Source organism: Eubalaena glacialis, chromosome 4, assembly GCF_028564815.1.
Source record: "Eubalaena glacialis isolate mEubGla1 chromosome 4, mEubGla1.1.hap2.+ XY, whole genome shotgun sequence".
NCBI lineage: Eukaryota > Metazoa > Chordata > Mammalia > Artiodactyla > Balaenidae > Eubalaena > Eubalaena glacialis.
In genome coordinates, this window is record NC_083719.1 from 116814738 (window position 1) to 116829681 (window position 14944).

General features: G+C 47.3%; 1 protein-coding gene across 1 annotated transcript in view; it reads left to right on the forward strand.

The window, feature by feature from the left end:
- Window positions 1–14601, forward strand: part of CTNNA1 (catenin alpha 1) — a 183638-nt gene extending 169037 nt beyond the window's left edge. Inside the window, exons 12-18 of the mRNA XM_061189651.1 lie at window positions 2748–2948; window positions 3509–3660; window positions 8502–8612; window positions 10218–10399; window positions 10556–10661; window positions 12225–12359; window positions 13401–14601. Of these exons, the coding sequence (XP_061045634.1) occupies window positions 2748–2948; window positions 3509–3660; window positions 8502–8612; window positions 10218–10399; window positions 10556–10661; window positions 12225–12359; window positions 13401–13688 (1175 nt within the window). The 3' untranslated portion in view covers window positions 13689–14601. The remainder of the gene's footprint in view (window positions 1–2747; window positions 2949–3508; window positions 3661–8501; window positions 8613–10217; window positions 10400–10555; window positions 10662–12224; window positions 12360–13400) is intronic.
- Window positions 14602–14944: the final 343 nt, after the last annotated feature.

Genomic DNA, 14944 nt, shown 5'->3' on the forward strand with positions numbered 1-14944 from the left:
ATGGGCTCTAAATCCATTTATTCTTATAATTGGTTCACATATTCCTCCTAAAATTGGTTTATGTAAAAAGTTTAATACGTTATCTCTTTCAGTAGTGCAATGGTGTAAATTCTAGCAAGTCTCCTAATTTTTGAATTAGCACATGCTAAATTATGGTCTTCTTAGCTATCTTGTGGTAATTCACTTTTCCCTTCTGCAGTAGAAATTTTTACTATATTTTGGCTTTCCCTGGAAAGATATTTATTCTAATTGATGAATTTTTATTTTTTAAAAAGACTTTTAGAGCAGTTTTAGGTTCACAGCCAAATTAAGAGGAGGGTACAGAGACTTTCCATCTACTTCTGGCCGCCACACACGCACAGCCTCCCCCATTATCAACATCTCCCACGACAGTAGCACATTTGTTACAATTGATGAACCTACATTGACACCTCATTATCACCCGAAGTCCATAATATACATTCCTGTTCACTCTTGGTGGTATATACTTCATAGGTTTGGACAAATGTATCCATCATTGAGTGTTTTCACTGCCTTAAAAATCCTCTGTGCTCCACCTATTCATTCCTCCCTGCTCCAACCCCTGGCAACCCCCGAGGTTCCTGCATGTCTCTTCATAGCTTAATAGCACTTTTTTTTTTTTAAGTGCTGAATAATATTCCACTATCTGGATGTACCACAGTTTTTCAGTTCACCTACTGAAGCATGCCTCGGTTGCTTCCCAGTTTTGGCAATTATGAATAAAGCTGCTATAAACATCTGTGTGCAGGTTTTTATGAGGACTTAAGTTTTTAGCTCCACTGCATAAATACCAAGGAGTGCAATTGCTGGGTCATAGGTAAGAGTATGTTTAGTTTTGTGGGTGCAAGTCCCTGCCTGCAGTCTCTAGGGAACTACAAAATGAAGGGCCTTGTTCCCAGAGCCTACAGGGGATCTTGAAGCCCAAAGGCAGGGCATTGTGGTGGCTCTATTCTTTGCTGAATCCACTAAGTATCACTTGCCTCTGGCTCCCCTTGAGATAAGAGGAAATAGCATCGTGACCACTAGACATTGTCATATATAATTTGACTGAGTATGTTAGCAGAGGCTGTGAGGGAAGGGTAATGACTTTTGGAAGGGAATTAAATCAGGAACCAGTCTAGATAATGACAGGTCAAAGCATAAGGTAACCAGGGATGGCAAAGAAATGACCAGGTGTCTTTCTTTCTTTCTTTCTTTCTTTCTTTCTTTCTTTCTTTCTTTCTTTCTTTCTTTCTTTCTTTCTTTCTTTTTGGCTGAGTTGGATGTTCGTTGCTGCATGTGGGCTTTCTCTAGTTGCGGCGAGCGGGGGCTACTCTTCGTTGCGGTGCACGGGCTTCTCACTGCAGTGGCTTCTCTTGTTGCAGAGCACGGACTCTAGGCGTGCGGGCTTCAGTAGTTGTGGCCCATGGGCTCAGTAGTTGTGGCTCATGGGCTCTAGAGTGCAGGCTCAGTAGTTGTGGTGCACGGGCTTAGTTGCTCTGCAGCATGTGGGATCTTCCCGGACCAGGGATCGAACCCGTGTCCCCTGCATTGGCAGGCGGATTCTTAACCACGGCGCCACCAGGGAAGCCCCAGATGTGTTTCTTAAACAGATTACATTTGCCCTAATTGTCCTGTCTCTTCCAGAAAAACCAGAACCATTAGTCTTTCACCTATTGTGCCAGGTACTTTCTTGGTTTAAGGAAGTGAGCATATCTTTAACAGACACTGCTTCTAAGAGTTCTTACGTGTCTTGAAAGCTCCTTTCCAAGCTGGAAGGAAATGGCCAGGCAATGACCTGGAGGCTTTGTGTTGCTCACCCACCCACCCACCCCATGGATTGTGGGCATCCCTGTCACTTGGGCTGTCTGCTGGTGGACTCTGCAGTTCCTGGTGGTGAGAACATTCCCTTTCCCATTCTGGGTCGATCCCTACATATCAACGTCATCCATTTTAATGGCTGCACAGTGCCCATGATTTATTACCCACTCTGCTCTTGGACACTTGGCTATTATAGATGAGGTTGAAGCGGACTCCTCACTCTGTTGTTTCCAATACCCACTGCCAAGCTTTTTGCTTTGAGGAAAAAAATAGTTTTGGTGGGTCCTCCAAATCCAGCTCTATGACTAGACAGCTTAACAGGAGTCAAGGGTTTCCTCAAATATCACAACAGGCCCACCTGCATCCCATGAGTGGTTTACTGAATGTTTGGCCTCAGGGGCGGTCCCTCAGTGCCCTCCAGAGGGGGCTTTAACCTGCCTTCCAGGACCTTCTCCTGTTCCAGAGCTGTCCTGGCATCTTGGTAGCTTGTCTGAATACCATCGGCATCTACTGGAGGGAGGGGCAAGGAACTGGGAGAATAAGACCTTATAGTGACCCTTTTCTTCTAATTTAGACTTTGTTTGAGATGTAAAACCAGTGAAATTATTTAAGGGAAGGAGAAGTTATTAAGGATTCTGTGATCTTGAATTTTCTGCCTGGCTTAAAACAACTGTGCCTTAAAGATGGGCATCTCTGTCTCTCTCTTTTAAACCTGGAATAAAGATTGTTATTCTTGGAGGTGATTGCAGGTTGAATTTCTGTGGGACAGTTAATCCGGTCTCTTGAGTGAAATGATACGTGTAAAGCTTTTGGCACCGTAGCTGGCACAGAGTGAGCTGTCGATGAATGACAGATGCCAACTTACAGTTGTCCCCTTCTAGTGGAAGGCCTCCTCCCTCATTCAGCTTTTTTTGTTTGTTCCTCAGAGAATCACATTTTGGAAGACGTGAACAAATGTGTCATTGCTCTCCAAGAGAAAGATGTGGATGGGCTGGACCGCACAGCTGGTGCAATTCGAGGCCGAGCTGCTCGGGTCATTCACGTGGTCACCTCAGAGATGGACAACTATGAGCCAGGGGTCTACACAGAGAAGGTGCTGGAAGCCACCAAGCTCCTCTCCAACACAGGTGCGGGGGCTGCCTCCCTTCCCTGTGCTCCCCACACACAGATGGCCTGGTGGCCAGGCCATCCAGTTAGTGCAGGCCCTGTGGTTAGGAAGTAGGACGCTGGGACTCAGTTTGGTCTTAGGACAAGAATTCTGGAAGGTATGTCAGATTTGTGAGAAGTTGGTCAGCCACATTAAGGCCTCACAAACACATTTCCTTCATGTGTGTCCCACGATTAATAATGGGAGTTATTTTAAGATGAACATCTGAGTTATATCTCCTGTCAGTGAACACAGTAAATTAAGGAGGGTCCCATTCTAGCAAGGCCTCAAGTTAATCCCAGTTCTCAACCATGTAAATCCTATGTTGCAGAATCTGCCCAGAGACAAAGAAGATGATTTGAGTCTGTAAAATACAGCATTTGATTTATTTCAACCATAAATACTTCTCACATAGGTAGAAGCAGAGGCTCTTCATCATGCACCCTGCCTCTTTGTGTCTAACTGAGGGATTTAGGGAGGGCTGGTAGAGCAATGATGTTTGCAGGGCCAGCAGGATCTGCCATGCTCTCTTCTCCGCAGTCATGCCACGTTTTACCGAGCAAGTGGAAGCGGCCGTGGAAGCCCTCAGCTCGGACCCCGCCCAGCCCATGGATGAGAACGAGTTTATCGATGCCTCACGCCTGGTGTACGATGGCATCCGGGACATCAGGAAAGCAGTGTTGATGATAAGGGTGAGTAACTGCATTTCAGATGTTTTAACAGCTTCTTTCTTATCATTTGCTAAACTTGAGCAATGCATCATTTTGGAACTCAGCAGATGAGTGGCAGTATATTAAAACCATGAATCTAAAAGCTGTTAGAATGAGATATATTTAATTACGTTGTCTAAAATGACCTAGTTGCAAGTTAGAGCCCAAACTTGGGCTGAGAAGGGGAGCTAGTATGAGTTGGCCTTGACGATTTACTTTAAGTTAAACAATTGCCACAAACATGAGGCTTCCGTTTGAGTTAGAGGGAAACTACAGAAAATAAAGGCTCATCAGTTAATTTCAGAGAAGGGAGTATTTCCTTAATGCAGGTTGAAGCTCTTCTTTACATGGAGCACCCCTCGCCTCAAAGGTGGCAGGCAGGCAGGATGCTAGAACCCCAGGGTTTTGAGGGTGAGAATGAGGGGCTGTGGCAACTCCCGGGCTTAGGGCCAAGCGTTGAGCCCTCTCACCGTAGCTGAATGGAAGTGCCACCTGCTCTGGGCCCCATGTGACCCATCCTCTCTGAGGCAGCAGCAGTTCTCACCATCTGAGACAATGTCTAGGGCCCCCTGTGGATTAGCATGCACAGAGGGGTTTTGAGAAACTACTGACTCCTCTGTGATCATCCCCAGTGTGCTGCGCTGGGACTCACAGCTGCCCTTTCCATAGCAGTTGATCCCTCACATGCTGTTCTGAGCATGAACAGCTCTGGAAGCTGGGAGCAGAGCCTGTGCCAAGCTCCCCCAGGCTCACCTGGACCTCCCCCAGGCTCACCTGGACCTCCCCCAGGCTCGGGCCATCCCTGCCAGCAGTTGGGATGCAGGGTCTGCCTGCTGAGTAGACAGCTGCTTTGCTATGCTGACGATCTAGTCGGGTCAGGGGAGTTTCCGTACACCTTCGTGGGTTGCTAGTCAAACCTCCCAAGGTAGGCAGGGGTTCTGTCCCACTTTTTACCCCCTCAGCTGGAAACAAGAGGCCATTTCTGAGGCAGGTTCATTAGGCTGGACCCATTCTGTATGCAGTGTAGAAATGCTTGGGCAAGACTGCGTTTCTCTCTGGGGTGAGGAGGAAAGAGAACTATTCAAGGGTGGCCTGGTTGGCTGATGGCTGTCCCTGCAGGCCCAGGTCACCTGGACATGCTGGGATGTAGGGGGGAGAGCTGGGGGAACCTTTTTGCTTTCTTCACGCCTGCTGCTGTACTAGAGAGCAACCCATGCTCAGCAGGGCCTGGCCCAGTTGAATGCAAGGTTAAACCCAGCAGCCAGATCTCAGTGGTGTGAAGGGATCCCTGGGTCAGGTGTACCAGTGGTGGTAAAACACAGCCCTATTTTTCCAAAGTTCTTTGCATACTGACAGACACTTAGAGAATAGAAGAAATGTTAATGATAATGAGGAGTCGCTGGGTGTTTGAGGTTAATGCCTTTGAGGTTTTACGTGAGCTGGTACTGTGCACACTCCAGGATGCCTGCACATTCCAGGGCCTGTTCTGTGGAAGCAGGTCGGGTTGTGGGAAACCACACCCTGGGAACAGGCAGGCAGCTTGGATTCCTCTTCACGTCCGTGACTCTAAGCAAGTTTCCTCATCTTTCTGAGACTCAAATGATGGTGTTGAAGGTTTTAATGGGATGAAATGGAGGTAACGTGTTGAGCTCAGGGCCTGGCATGTAATAGCTGTTTCTTGCGCACTTACTGCTGTGTTGGAGCGTAAGTATGACAGAGGCCCTGGCAGGCTCGGTGAGATAGAACCCGGGGTGTGGTCAGCTGGGAGGGCCCAGAGCAAGGGCAAAGTAGGTCTGCGGCAGCAGTGGTTTAACTCCTCCCGTATTGTCTTGATTTTAATTCAGGAATCATCCTTCCAACCTCCGGGCCTCTCAGTTTCTTGATGTCTTATCCTCCCCCAACCTCAACCTCACTTGCCTAGTCTTACCCAGTCCTTGTCATTACCAGTATCTACATCATCCCAGTGTCAAGTTTCCCCCTTCCGTCCGCTCACTGTCTCTGGTGCTGTGACTCCCAACAGTCCTTTGAGTCCATCAGGATCTTCAGCCGGTTGGCCCTCCCCACTTGCAACCCTCACTCAGCCCTTCAGGTCCTTGCCTCACTCCTTTTCTAGCTTTGAGTCTGGTCCATCAGTATAATCTCCTTTGCCCCCTTTTATATCCTCTTATTTTTGCCTTGCAAAATACAATCCTAGTGAAATTCCTTCTCCTGCTGAGCATGGTGTAGAAAAGTGCAGCCACCCTGACTGGGGTCACCGAACCCAGGACCGTCAGGGGGCCCTTGATGCCATGCAGCCTCGCCCACACAGCCATAGAGTCTGGGAGCATTTCATACCTTCCTGCTTGCCTCCCCATCTGTGCCCCATCCTGCATGTCTGGCCTCAGTGTCTGTTGCACTGAGGATCCTGAAGCAGTTAGAACATCTTCTCCTGGCTGAGCCCGTCCCCTGCACTGGGTCCCATTCTCTCTTCCTCCAGCACCTTCCCCCCAGCATACAAACATGCTATTATTTCTCCTGTTATAAGAAAATCTCCTGGCCCCCCTCCTCCTCAGTCTCCTTTGCTGGTTTATCCTCATCCCTCATCTTCTCAGCCCCTTACCACTGGTACACCTTGTAGCACAGTTTTTCACCTCTCTCTTTTCTGACTGTACTCATTCCCCTGGTGCACAAAGATGTGAGAAAACCAGCAAGAGGTTGACTCTCCTGCGGTCCACACTCATCTAGCCACCTTGCCTACTGCCTCTCACTTGTCTAATAGGCACCTCAAGCTTATTATTCCCCAAAGTGAGCTCCTCATCTCTCTCCACCCTGTTTTCTCATATCAGTTGATGGCAAATCTGTCTTCCACTTGCTCAGGCCCAAACCTTGGATTCACCTTTGATTCCACTTTTTGCTTCAAACCCTGAATCTGATTTATCAGCAAATCCTGTTGGATCTACCTTCACAATAAATAGAAACTCTGAACACTGTTCCTACCCTGGTCCAGGCCACCAGCATCTCTCACCTGGATTCATGCAATTGCTTGCTTCTCAGCCAGTCTCCCCATTTGCATCCCTGCCTGCAGTCTCATCCACAGAGCACCCAGGGTGATCCTTTTAAGCTTCAATTAGATCACGTTATCTACTGCTTAGTACTCTCCAAAGGCTGCCATGTCACTCAGTCCTTACACTGGCCCACAAGGCCTTCGAGGAGCCAAACCTGTCACCTCTCTGACCTCATCTCCTACTGCTCCCCTGCCTTTGCTCCCAGGGCTTCAGCTGACACTGTGCCGTAAGGGCAGTGAGCTGAGCCCCTACTGTGGCCTTGCTGTTCATCCAGTTCCCCAGGCCTTTCTGTTGGTGACTCCGTCCTGCCGGAACACTCCTCCCCCAGGTACCTCCTGTGCTCCCACCTTCATTGCCTTCAGGTCTGTGCTCCAATATCACCTTCTCATGAGACCTTTCCTGACCACCGATAGAAAATTACAATCCTCCTCTACTGCTTACTTATAGCACTTACAGCACTGATCACTTTCTAATAGGTCATGTGATTCACTTTTGTCATTTTTCCCATCAGAATATATGTGAGAGCAGGCATTTTTGTCTGTGTCATTTTGTACCTTCAGGGCCTAGAACAGTGCTTGGCACACACATATTCAGTGAATGAATGAACGAATAGGAGATATTTGGTTTTCTTGGCAAGAACAGTTCTTGGGTCTGTGATGGGCTATCGAGGAAGGTGGGGAAGTGGAGATCCTGTTAGGAGGGCACCCCTTTGACAAAGCTCCTCCACAGACTGAGGCTCAAGTGTCTGTGACCTCAGGATTAAAATGGCGAATGGCAGCAAGACTCCAGGATCTTGCATTGCCGTGTGACTCACTGGTTCCTCGAGTGACCCTGGCTGTCTTCACCTCCTCATGGAGGGGCAGGCCTGGCCTTTGCACCTGTACAAACCCAACATACTCTGGGCAGTTGTGGATGCTTCCTCACAGGAAGCCCTTGGGCTGGGCTTGGATTAGGTCCTGGTGCAGATGAGGGACTCGCCTCACTGCCCTCCTGTCACAGGCCAGCCGGCTGGGCTAAGAGCCAACCCCAGCTGTTCTGCCTGCTGCCCTGTTGCTGATAACTTCCAGAAGATGACATTATGTTTCAAGTCAGCAGCTAATCATGAGAGGCTGGAGAGTGTACAAAATAAGAATTTTATTTTATAATTAAAGCAAAGAGGTAGGACCAGTAATCGGTCCCTTTGGTATTTATTCAGACCTTATCTGCCATATTCTCTCTTTAATAAAAGTAAGTACATAAAAATACATTGCCTATTTTTACCTCTCAAATCAGCCTTTGGTACCCTAAGAGAAGTCCCAGTATTAGTTAATTCATTTAATTTTCTTTTTGTCATAAAATAGGAAAGTTATAAGAATCTGCTTAATGTTGTATGAAACTGCTATTTTTAATACAGTACCTTTTCCACCCAGGACAACTCTCACCTTTGTCTTAAGATGCAGGTGTTGGAGAAGTACGTTAAGAAGTGAAAACCTTTGTCAAGCAAAGAGTGTCGACCCATTGGTAGAAACTGAAACCCTTATCCCCATAAAGGACCTGTGTCCTTTGGGAAGTGCTGGTGTGGTGCCTTTGCTTGCTGTTTGTTGAACGGGCTGCCTGGCACGTGCATGAGCTAAAGCAGGGTCTCAGACAAATATTGAGCGATTTTAACTTTATTCCTCACGACTGTTTGAAATACTGCAGAAAATTCTGGATGTCTATACATCAGGCTGTGGGCCCGGAGGCCTGGGGCAGTGGAGGCCTAGGGTTGTGTTTGACTTGTGATTTCTGTCTCGGTGGCAGACCCCTGAGGAGCTGGATGACTCGGACTTCGAGACGGAAGACTTCGATGTCAGAAGCAGGACAAGCGTCCAGACAGAAGACGATCAGCTGATAGCTGGCCAGAGTGCCCGGGTAAGGACCAAGTTTAACTTGTCCTGCAGACCCTCCCTGTCCCTCTGTGTTCTTGGCTTTTTCTTTTCCAGGAAAACACTCTCATTATTAAGAACACCATTTTTCCTCTCGTTTTCTCTGGCAGTAGGACCGAAGTTATCCTTAGTTGTGGCACCTGCTAGTCAATTGTAGGTTCATCCAAAACGTCTTCTCAGCTGTGCCCTGAAGCTTTGGTTTGTGAAGAGCCCTGAGTCAGGAAAGCCCTAGGATCTAGTCAATGCAATGTTTGTTAATAGGACAGTGAAATTCAAAAAAGATTGCTGTCTTTGCCTATCTCAATGATACCATAGGCATGAACTATTTAATTATTCATGGGTTAAAAAAAATAACAGTGGTACATTCAAGAAAATCAGAGCCATTGCATTCATTTAAGTCATTAAATCTTCAATCAACTGCATTTATGTTTTTGGGAGGATGCCAAGAAATATTACTAAGGAGTCTTTTTTCACCCCTTAGAAGAAATTTTGAACAGCGGGTACATCCCTGCTTTAAGCCCCACTCGGTCCTAAGCATTTTGGGAAGCTGAGTGGAGAGGAGCCCAAGGCCCTGAGTCTGTGACTTGAGGTGGGCAACAGGCCTCCAGGTGCTGCGGTGATAAGGTTTAAAATGCCGTCTCAAGTACCTAAAAAGTATACTCTGCAGCAGGTTCTCTTCTGCCTGCCTGCCTGCCTTCTTTAAAATTCACATTCTAAAACTACTTCTGGGTCACCTTGAAAAGTTGGAGGTGTATTACAGCCACCGGGCCTGCCACGGACTCCGTGTATTAGCCCCTCCCTCATCTCCTCTCCCCATGGCAGGAGGCAGAGGATGAAACTTTTTTTTTTTAAGGTTCAAATGAAGTTTATTTTTTTTAATATTTTAATTTTATTGGAGTATAGTTGATTTACAATGTTCTATTAGTTTCAGGTATCAGCAAAGTGATTCAGTTATACATTCTTTTTTAGATTCTTTTCTCATATAGGTTATCACAGAATATTGAGTTCCCTGTGCTATACAGTAGTTCCTTGTTGGTTATCTCTCGTAAGAGATATATATGTGGTAGTGTGTGTATGTTCATCCCAAGCTCCTGATTTATCCCCCTGCCCCCCACACGTTTCCCCTTTGGTAACCATAAGTTTGTTTTCGATATCTGTAAGTCTGTTTCTGTTTTGTAAATAAGTTCATTTGTATCTTTTCTTTTAAATTATCAATAGATTCCACATATGAGTGATAGCATATGATATTTGTCTTTCTCTGCCTGACTTAATTCTTTAAAAGTTTCATCCTCCGAAATGAAGTAAGTTAAGCAGATTCTGTCCCTGTGCAGGCGTGATCATGAAGCTTCTGCACTGGCCTTCAACCCCTCGTACCCTGTTTTTCTCCACTCTAAAACTTGTTCTTGAAAGTGGGTCGGGAATTCAGGCTGCTGTAAACTTCGGTGCAAAATGGCTCTTCAGGCAAAATGAAACCTATTAAAGCATTAGCCTACCTGTGTCATAGATTGCTTGGTGGAAATATTCTTGGCTAATGCACTGTGAGAACTTCATATTCTCTTTATGTAAGAGCTTCCTGGGCTTCTGATTTTAGGCGATCATGGCTCAGCTTCCCCAGGAGCAAAAAGCAAAGATTGCGGAACAGGTGGCCAGCTTCCAGGAAGAAAAGAGCAAGCTGGATGCCGAAGTGTCCAAGTGGGACGACAGTGGTAATGACATCATCGTGCTGGCCAAGCAGATGTGCATGATCATGATGGAGATGACGGACTTTACCCGGTGAGCAGTGCCCGGCCCCAACCTGCTACACGGAGGGCTGCCCCCCTCCCTGCAGGTCACCTCACACAGGCAGGACGTGCTGCTCTGTACACACTTTTCTGTTCATCTCCACCTACGAGGGCTTCAGTTACGATCATTCTTTTTCCCTTTTTTCAGAGGTAAAGGACCGCTCAAAAACACATCAGATGTGATCAGTGCCGCCAAGAAAATTGCTGAGGCGGGATCCCGGATGGATAAGCTTGGCCGTACCATCGCAGACCATGTAAGTGACAGACTTGCCACATGGGCCTTGAAGTTCATCCTGGGACTCTGGCAGCCCAGCGGTGATAAGTGTTTTTCATGAGACACAGCACTTTTCCCATCTCAAAAATTGTTCTCAACTCGTCAACCCACTTGACTAACATCAGCATAGAGTTTTAAGGATTTCTGTATTCCTGTTTCTTCTTTGACAAGTTTTATAAGGCAGGCCCAGTTTGCATTACAGCACATCTCTGGAGCAGGTGTGTATGTCCTGAAATCTTCCCTTGGTTGACAGCTAAAACCAGCCTTTACTGTTATTATCTCCCAGATCTCTTCAGGATGTCAGCTCTGGGCAGGAGCTAATTCTGCAAGCCCTAATAATACACTGAAACTAGGTGTATAAGAGCCTCTTCTTGTGGAAGTATTGCAGTATTTCATGTGAGAATCAGGAGCCTTTTTGGCTAGTGCTTTGGAAGGCTGACATGCCCAACTGGGGACAGACATCTATGTCCTCAATCACCCAGCCTTCATCCCTTCATTCTCTGTATTGATAAGTCCAAAAAAATGTGGTTCCTACCTCCTGGAAAGTTTACAATATATTCCCCTTGATGCTCCAAGATATTATCAGCTGTAGTTACAAACCCTTCCCACTCCTTTCCCTTAAGTATCCACACGTTCAGCCTGCATTGGGGTTGCGGGACAAGTGACAGTGGTTTCTCATTGCTCAAGCCAAAGATTGGGAAGTCATCCTCAACTCCCCTCTTTCATGTAATAACCGATACTCAGCCCTCGTGCTTCTACTGGCCACATGAATCTCAACACCATCTATCTGGTCCTTCCCTCTTAGCAGCCCCCAGCTGAGTCCTGACATGCATGGCCCATGCCTGCACGACTGTGGCCTCTCCTCACTGATTTCCTGCTCTCTCCTCTGCACTCCAGCCTCCACACAGTTGCCAACACAGTCGTCTTATATGATCATCTTAAAATGCAAATGAGGTATGGCTCTGCCATGCTTCAGTAGCTTCTTAGAATAAAATTCTAAATCTCCAGCATGGTCTGCACTCCAGCCTCACAGGAGGGAGGTTTTTGCATAAACACTTGAGAGAGGTGCTCTGTTCCTTCTTTGGGTGAAGTCTCCGAAGCTGGCCCTGAGCTTTGGCAGCAAGACAGGCGTTTCCCTGTGACTGGTCATGACCCCACGGCTCCCACGTGCTCTTCTTGCTTTGGTTGACTCTCCTTTCATCAGGTGTTTACAGAATGCATCATAACTGAGCAGATAAAGTCCCTCTGAGCACAAGAGCTATTTGGATGGTTATCACCTAGCTCACAGCACTCTCACTTTTCTCCAGAACCAGACTCTCCCTTGCTGAAGCTTTTTTTTCACCTTTAGGGGCAGGGGCTGCAGCAGAGAGTAGCCTAGGGCTATGATGGCCCCAGGTAATTGGGTAACTCCTCTCTCTTGCCCTTTGCTCCAGCAAGGAGTAAAGAAGCTGGTGGCACACTGAGCCTTTCAGAAATATCTGTGGGGGTGGGTGTGTTTGGGCCGGGCTCAGAGTGCTTGGTGCTAATTCTGCTCTCCCGTCAGTGCCCAGACTCAGCCTGCAAGCAGGACCTGCTGGCCTACCTGCAGCGCATCGCCCTCTACTGCCACCAGCTCAACATCTGCAGCAAAGTCAAGGCTGAGGTGCAGAACCTCGGTGGGGAGCTGGTCGTCTCCGGGGTAAGTTCCATCTGTGAAGAGAGCTGGTCAGTGGGAACGTGCTAGGAAGTGTGCTGTGGGAAAGTGTGCTGTGGGAAAACTGGAAGTTTCCTCTTGGTCCTCAGAGGCCAAGGGCTGCACATTGGCTACTTCCTGCAGAACTGCAGCTCTGCTTAGCATGGTTGGTGACAGCTAGGAGCTCTTACAGTGCTTGCCTCTTCCCCTTTGCTGACCACTGCACAGGTAAAAGTATTTTTATCTTCATCGCTTTTCTTCCCCCAGAGAGAACTGAGCCTGTTCAGAAATTGCAGAGATGACACATAGGCTTTCTCAAACCCCCTCCATGCTCAGAGTTCCCAAGTAGTATCTCTTCCCTTGTCACCTTGGGCAGGGGAAAGAGGACATCTCGCTCCACTGAAGCCCTGTGGCTTCTGCTAAACCCCACAGAATTTCCTTTCAAAGAAGACTTGGTATGTTGGACATACTCATACCATTTGCTTACCTGCTACAACATAAATGCCCCTGTCTCTGGGGAGCAATTATCTATATTCTCTAAACGAGAGAGGAGACTCCCTGGGTCATTACTGAAAGCACTGGGGGGGGGGGTCTCTGTCTAGGAGGCTGACTTATTGCCACCTCCCCCCTGCACCATGGCCGTCCGTGGCTGTTCTCGGTGCTTATGGTTATAGCTCTGCCATCATGCAAAAGATTTCGGCAGATCCTCCCCCAACTTGAGTGAATGAAAACTTGTTGAGGGGTGGGGGCAGGTAAGGTAATGGTACCTTAGGTTTTTATCACTCCTCCCTTCTTCAAAAGACCTGAAACACAGGCATTTTCAGGGTATTTGGATAAGAGCACCCAGTCATTGGGAGAGCCAATCAGGAGCAGGGCTGCTGCCCCGCCCTGTCCTGGTCCAGGAGGAGAGGGGACTCTGCTGCCAGGGACTGACAGCCTCCAGCTGGACCGGAGGGTTCAGGCCCTCCGGTACCTAGACCCAGGCCCCTGGGTACATGTGGGGTTGGAGGTCAGGCCTGTGCTCACCTCCCTGTCTGTGCCTCTTAGGTGGACAGCGCCATGTCCCTGATCCAAGCTGCCAAGAACTTGATGAACGCTGTGGTGCAGACAGTGAAGGCGTCCTACGTGGCCTCCACCAAATACCAGAAGTCTCAGGGGATGGCTTCCCTTAACCTCCCTGCTGTGTCGTGGAAGATGAAGGCGCCTGAGAAAAAGCCCTTGGTGAAGAGAGAGAAACAGGATGAGACACAGACCAAGATTAAGAGGGCATCTCAGAAGAAGCATGTGAACCCTGTGCAGGCCCTCAGCGAGTTCAAAGCCATGGACAGCATCTAAGGCTGCCCCCAGCCCTCAGGGCTCCTAAAGATCTGTCACTGTTCTTCACTCGTGTATTTGCTAAATAGAACACTGATGTTAGATTCCATAGGAAAATAGATTTCAGACCTGGCCAAGCTGGTGAATTTTGCAAAGACATACTTGTGTTTAAGCCAGTCAAAAGTACTTTTAGAATTCAGGAGCATATATCTAGCTATATTTTTTTTATAAGCGTAAAAATTCCATAACGAAAGAGAATCCCACATTAACTTCTTAGTAACACTGTTGACCAAGTTGAGATGCCTGTCCTCCTAGTGGTGGCAGGCAGCTGTAGGGTTTGAGAGAAGGGGGTCTGACTCCACCCTGGTTCAGGGAGAGGGCTTCCACCGGTTCCGGCAGTTTGGCTGGTATTAAATGACCAAAGATGACCCAGAGTAAGCAACCTGGGCATCTTAGGAGGCCCTGGAAAAAGGAACATTCCCAGAAAGGTCTTCAGAGGGACAAACCACACGAAACTGAGTCAAACATAAATGTATCATGAAGAAAACTGATTACTCTCTTTATGACATGAGAATTTTAATGCATGGTTACAATAACTAATGTACTCTGCTGCAGGACATTAATAAATAAAGTTGCCTTTTTCAGGCTAGAATGTTGTGATGCTGTAATCAGAACATGCTTTTTTCCCTTTCTTCAGCTTCAAATGCAAATTCATCATTGGGCTCACTTCTAATAATTGCAGTGTTTCCTGCCTTGGGCTTATGAGAGAAGCCTGACAAAATAAATAGTGTTTGCTTAGGCAGTAATTTAGACTTACCTTATTTGTGATTACTATAGCGATTACTATAGCTGCAAGGTATAATTTTACTTTCTTATTTAAATTTTATGAATTTGAATGTTATTTACACTAACTTTTCCCAATAAAGTCCAAAATGAAACCAAGTCTAAGGAGCCAAAGTCCTTTTCTTTGCCTTCCAGTAGAGTCGAGTTTTACATTAAACATCTCCTGGATTTGCCTGCAGCATCTGCAGTGCTCTGGGCCCTCCCGCTGTCCCTCGTTCCCTGGATGGTACTGCCCAGTGAGGAGCTCAGCCCCTGGGCCTCTTCTCTTCTCTGGTTCTGCTCACTCCTGATCTATCTTAGCCAGACTCCTGACTTTAAATACCATCCAAATGCCAACTTCTCCCAGAACTTGACTTTTATAACTGCGTGCTTCCTAAACTCTCCACTTGGATGTCTTCGTAAGTATCTCAAACTGGACCGTCCAGATTCTTCCC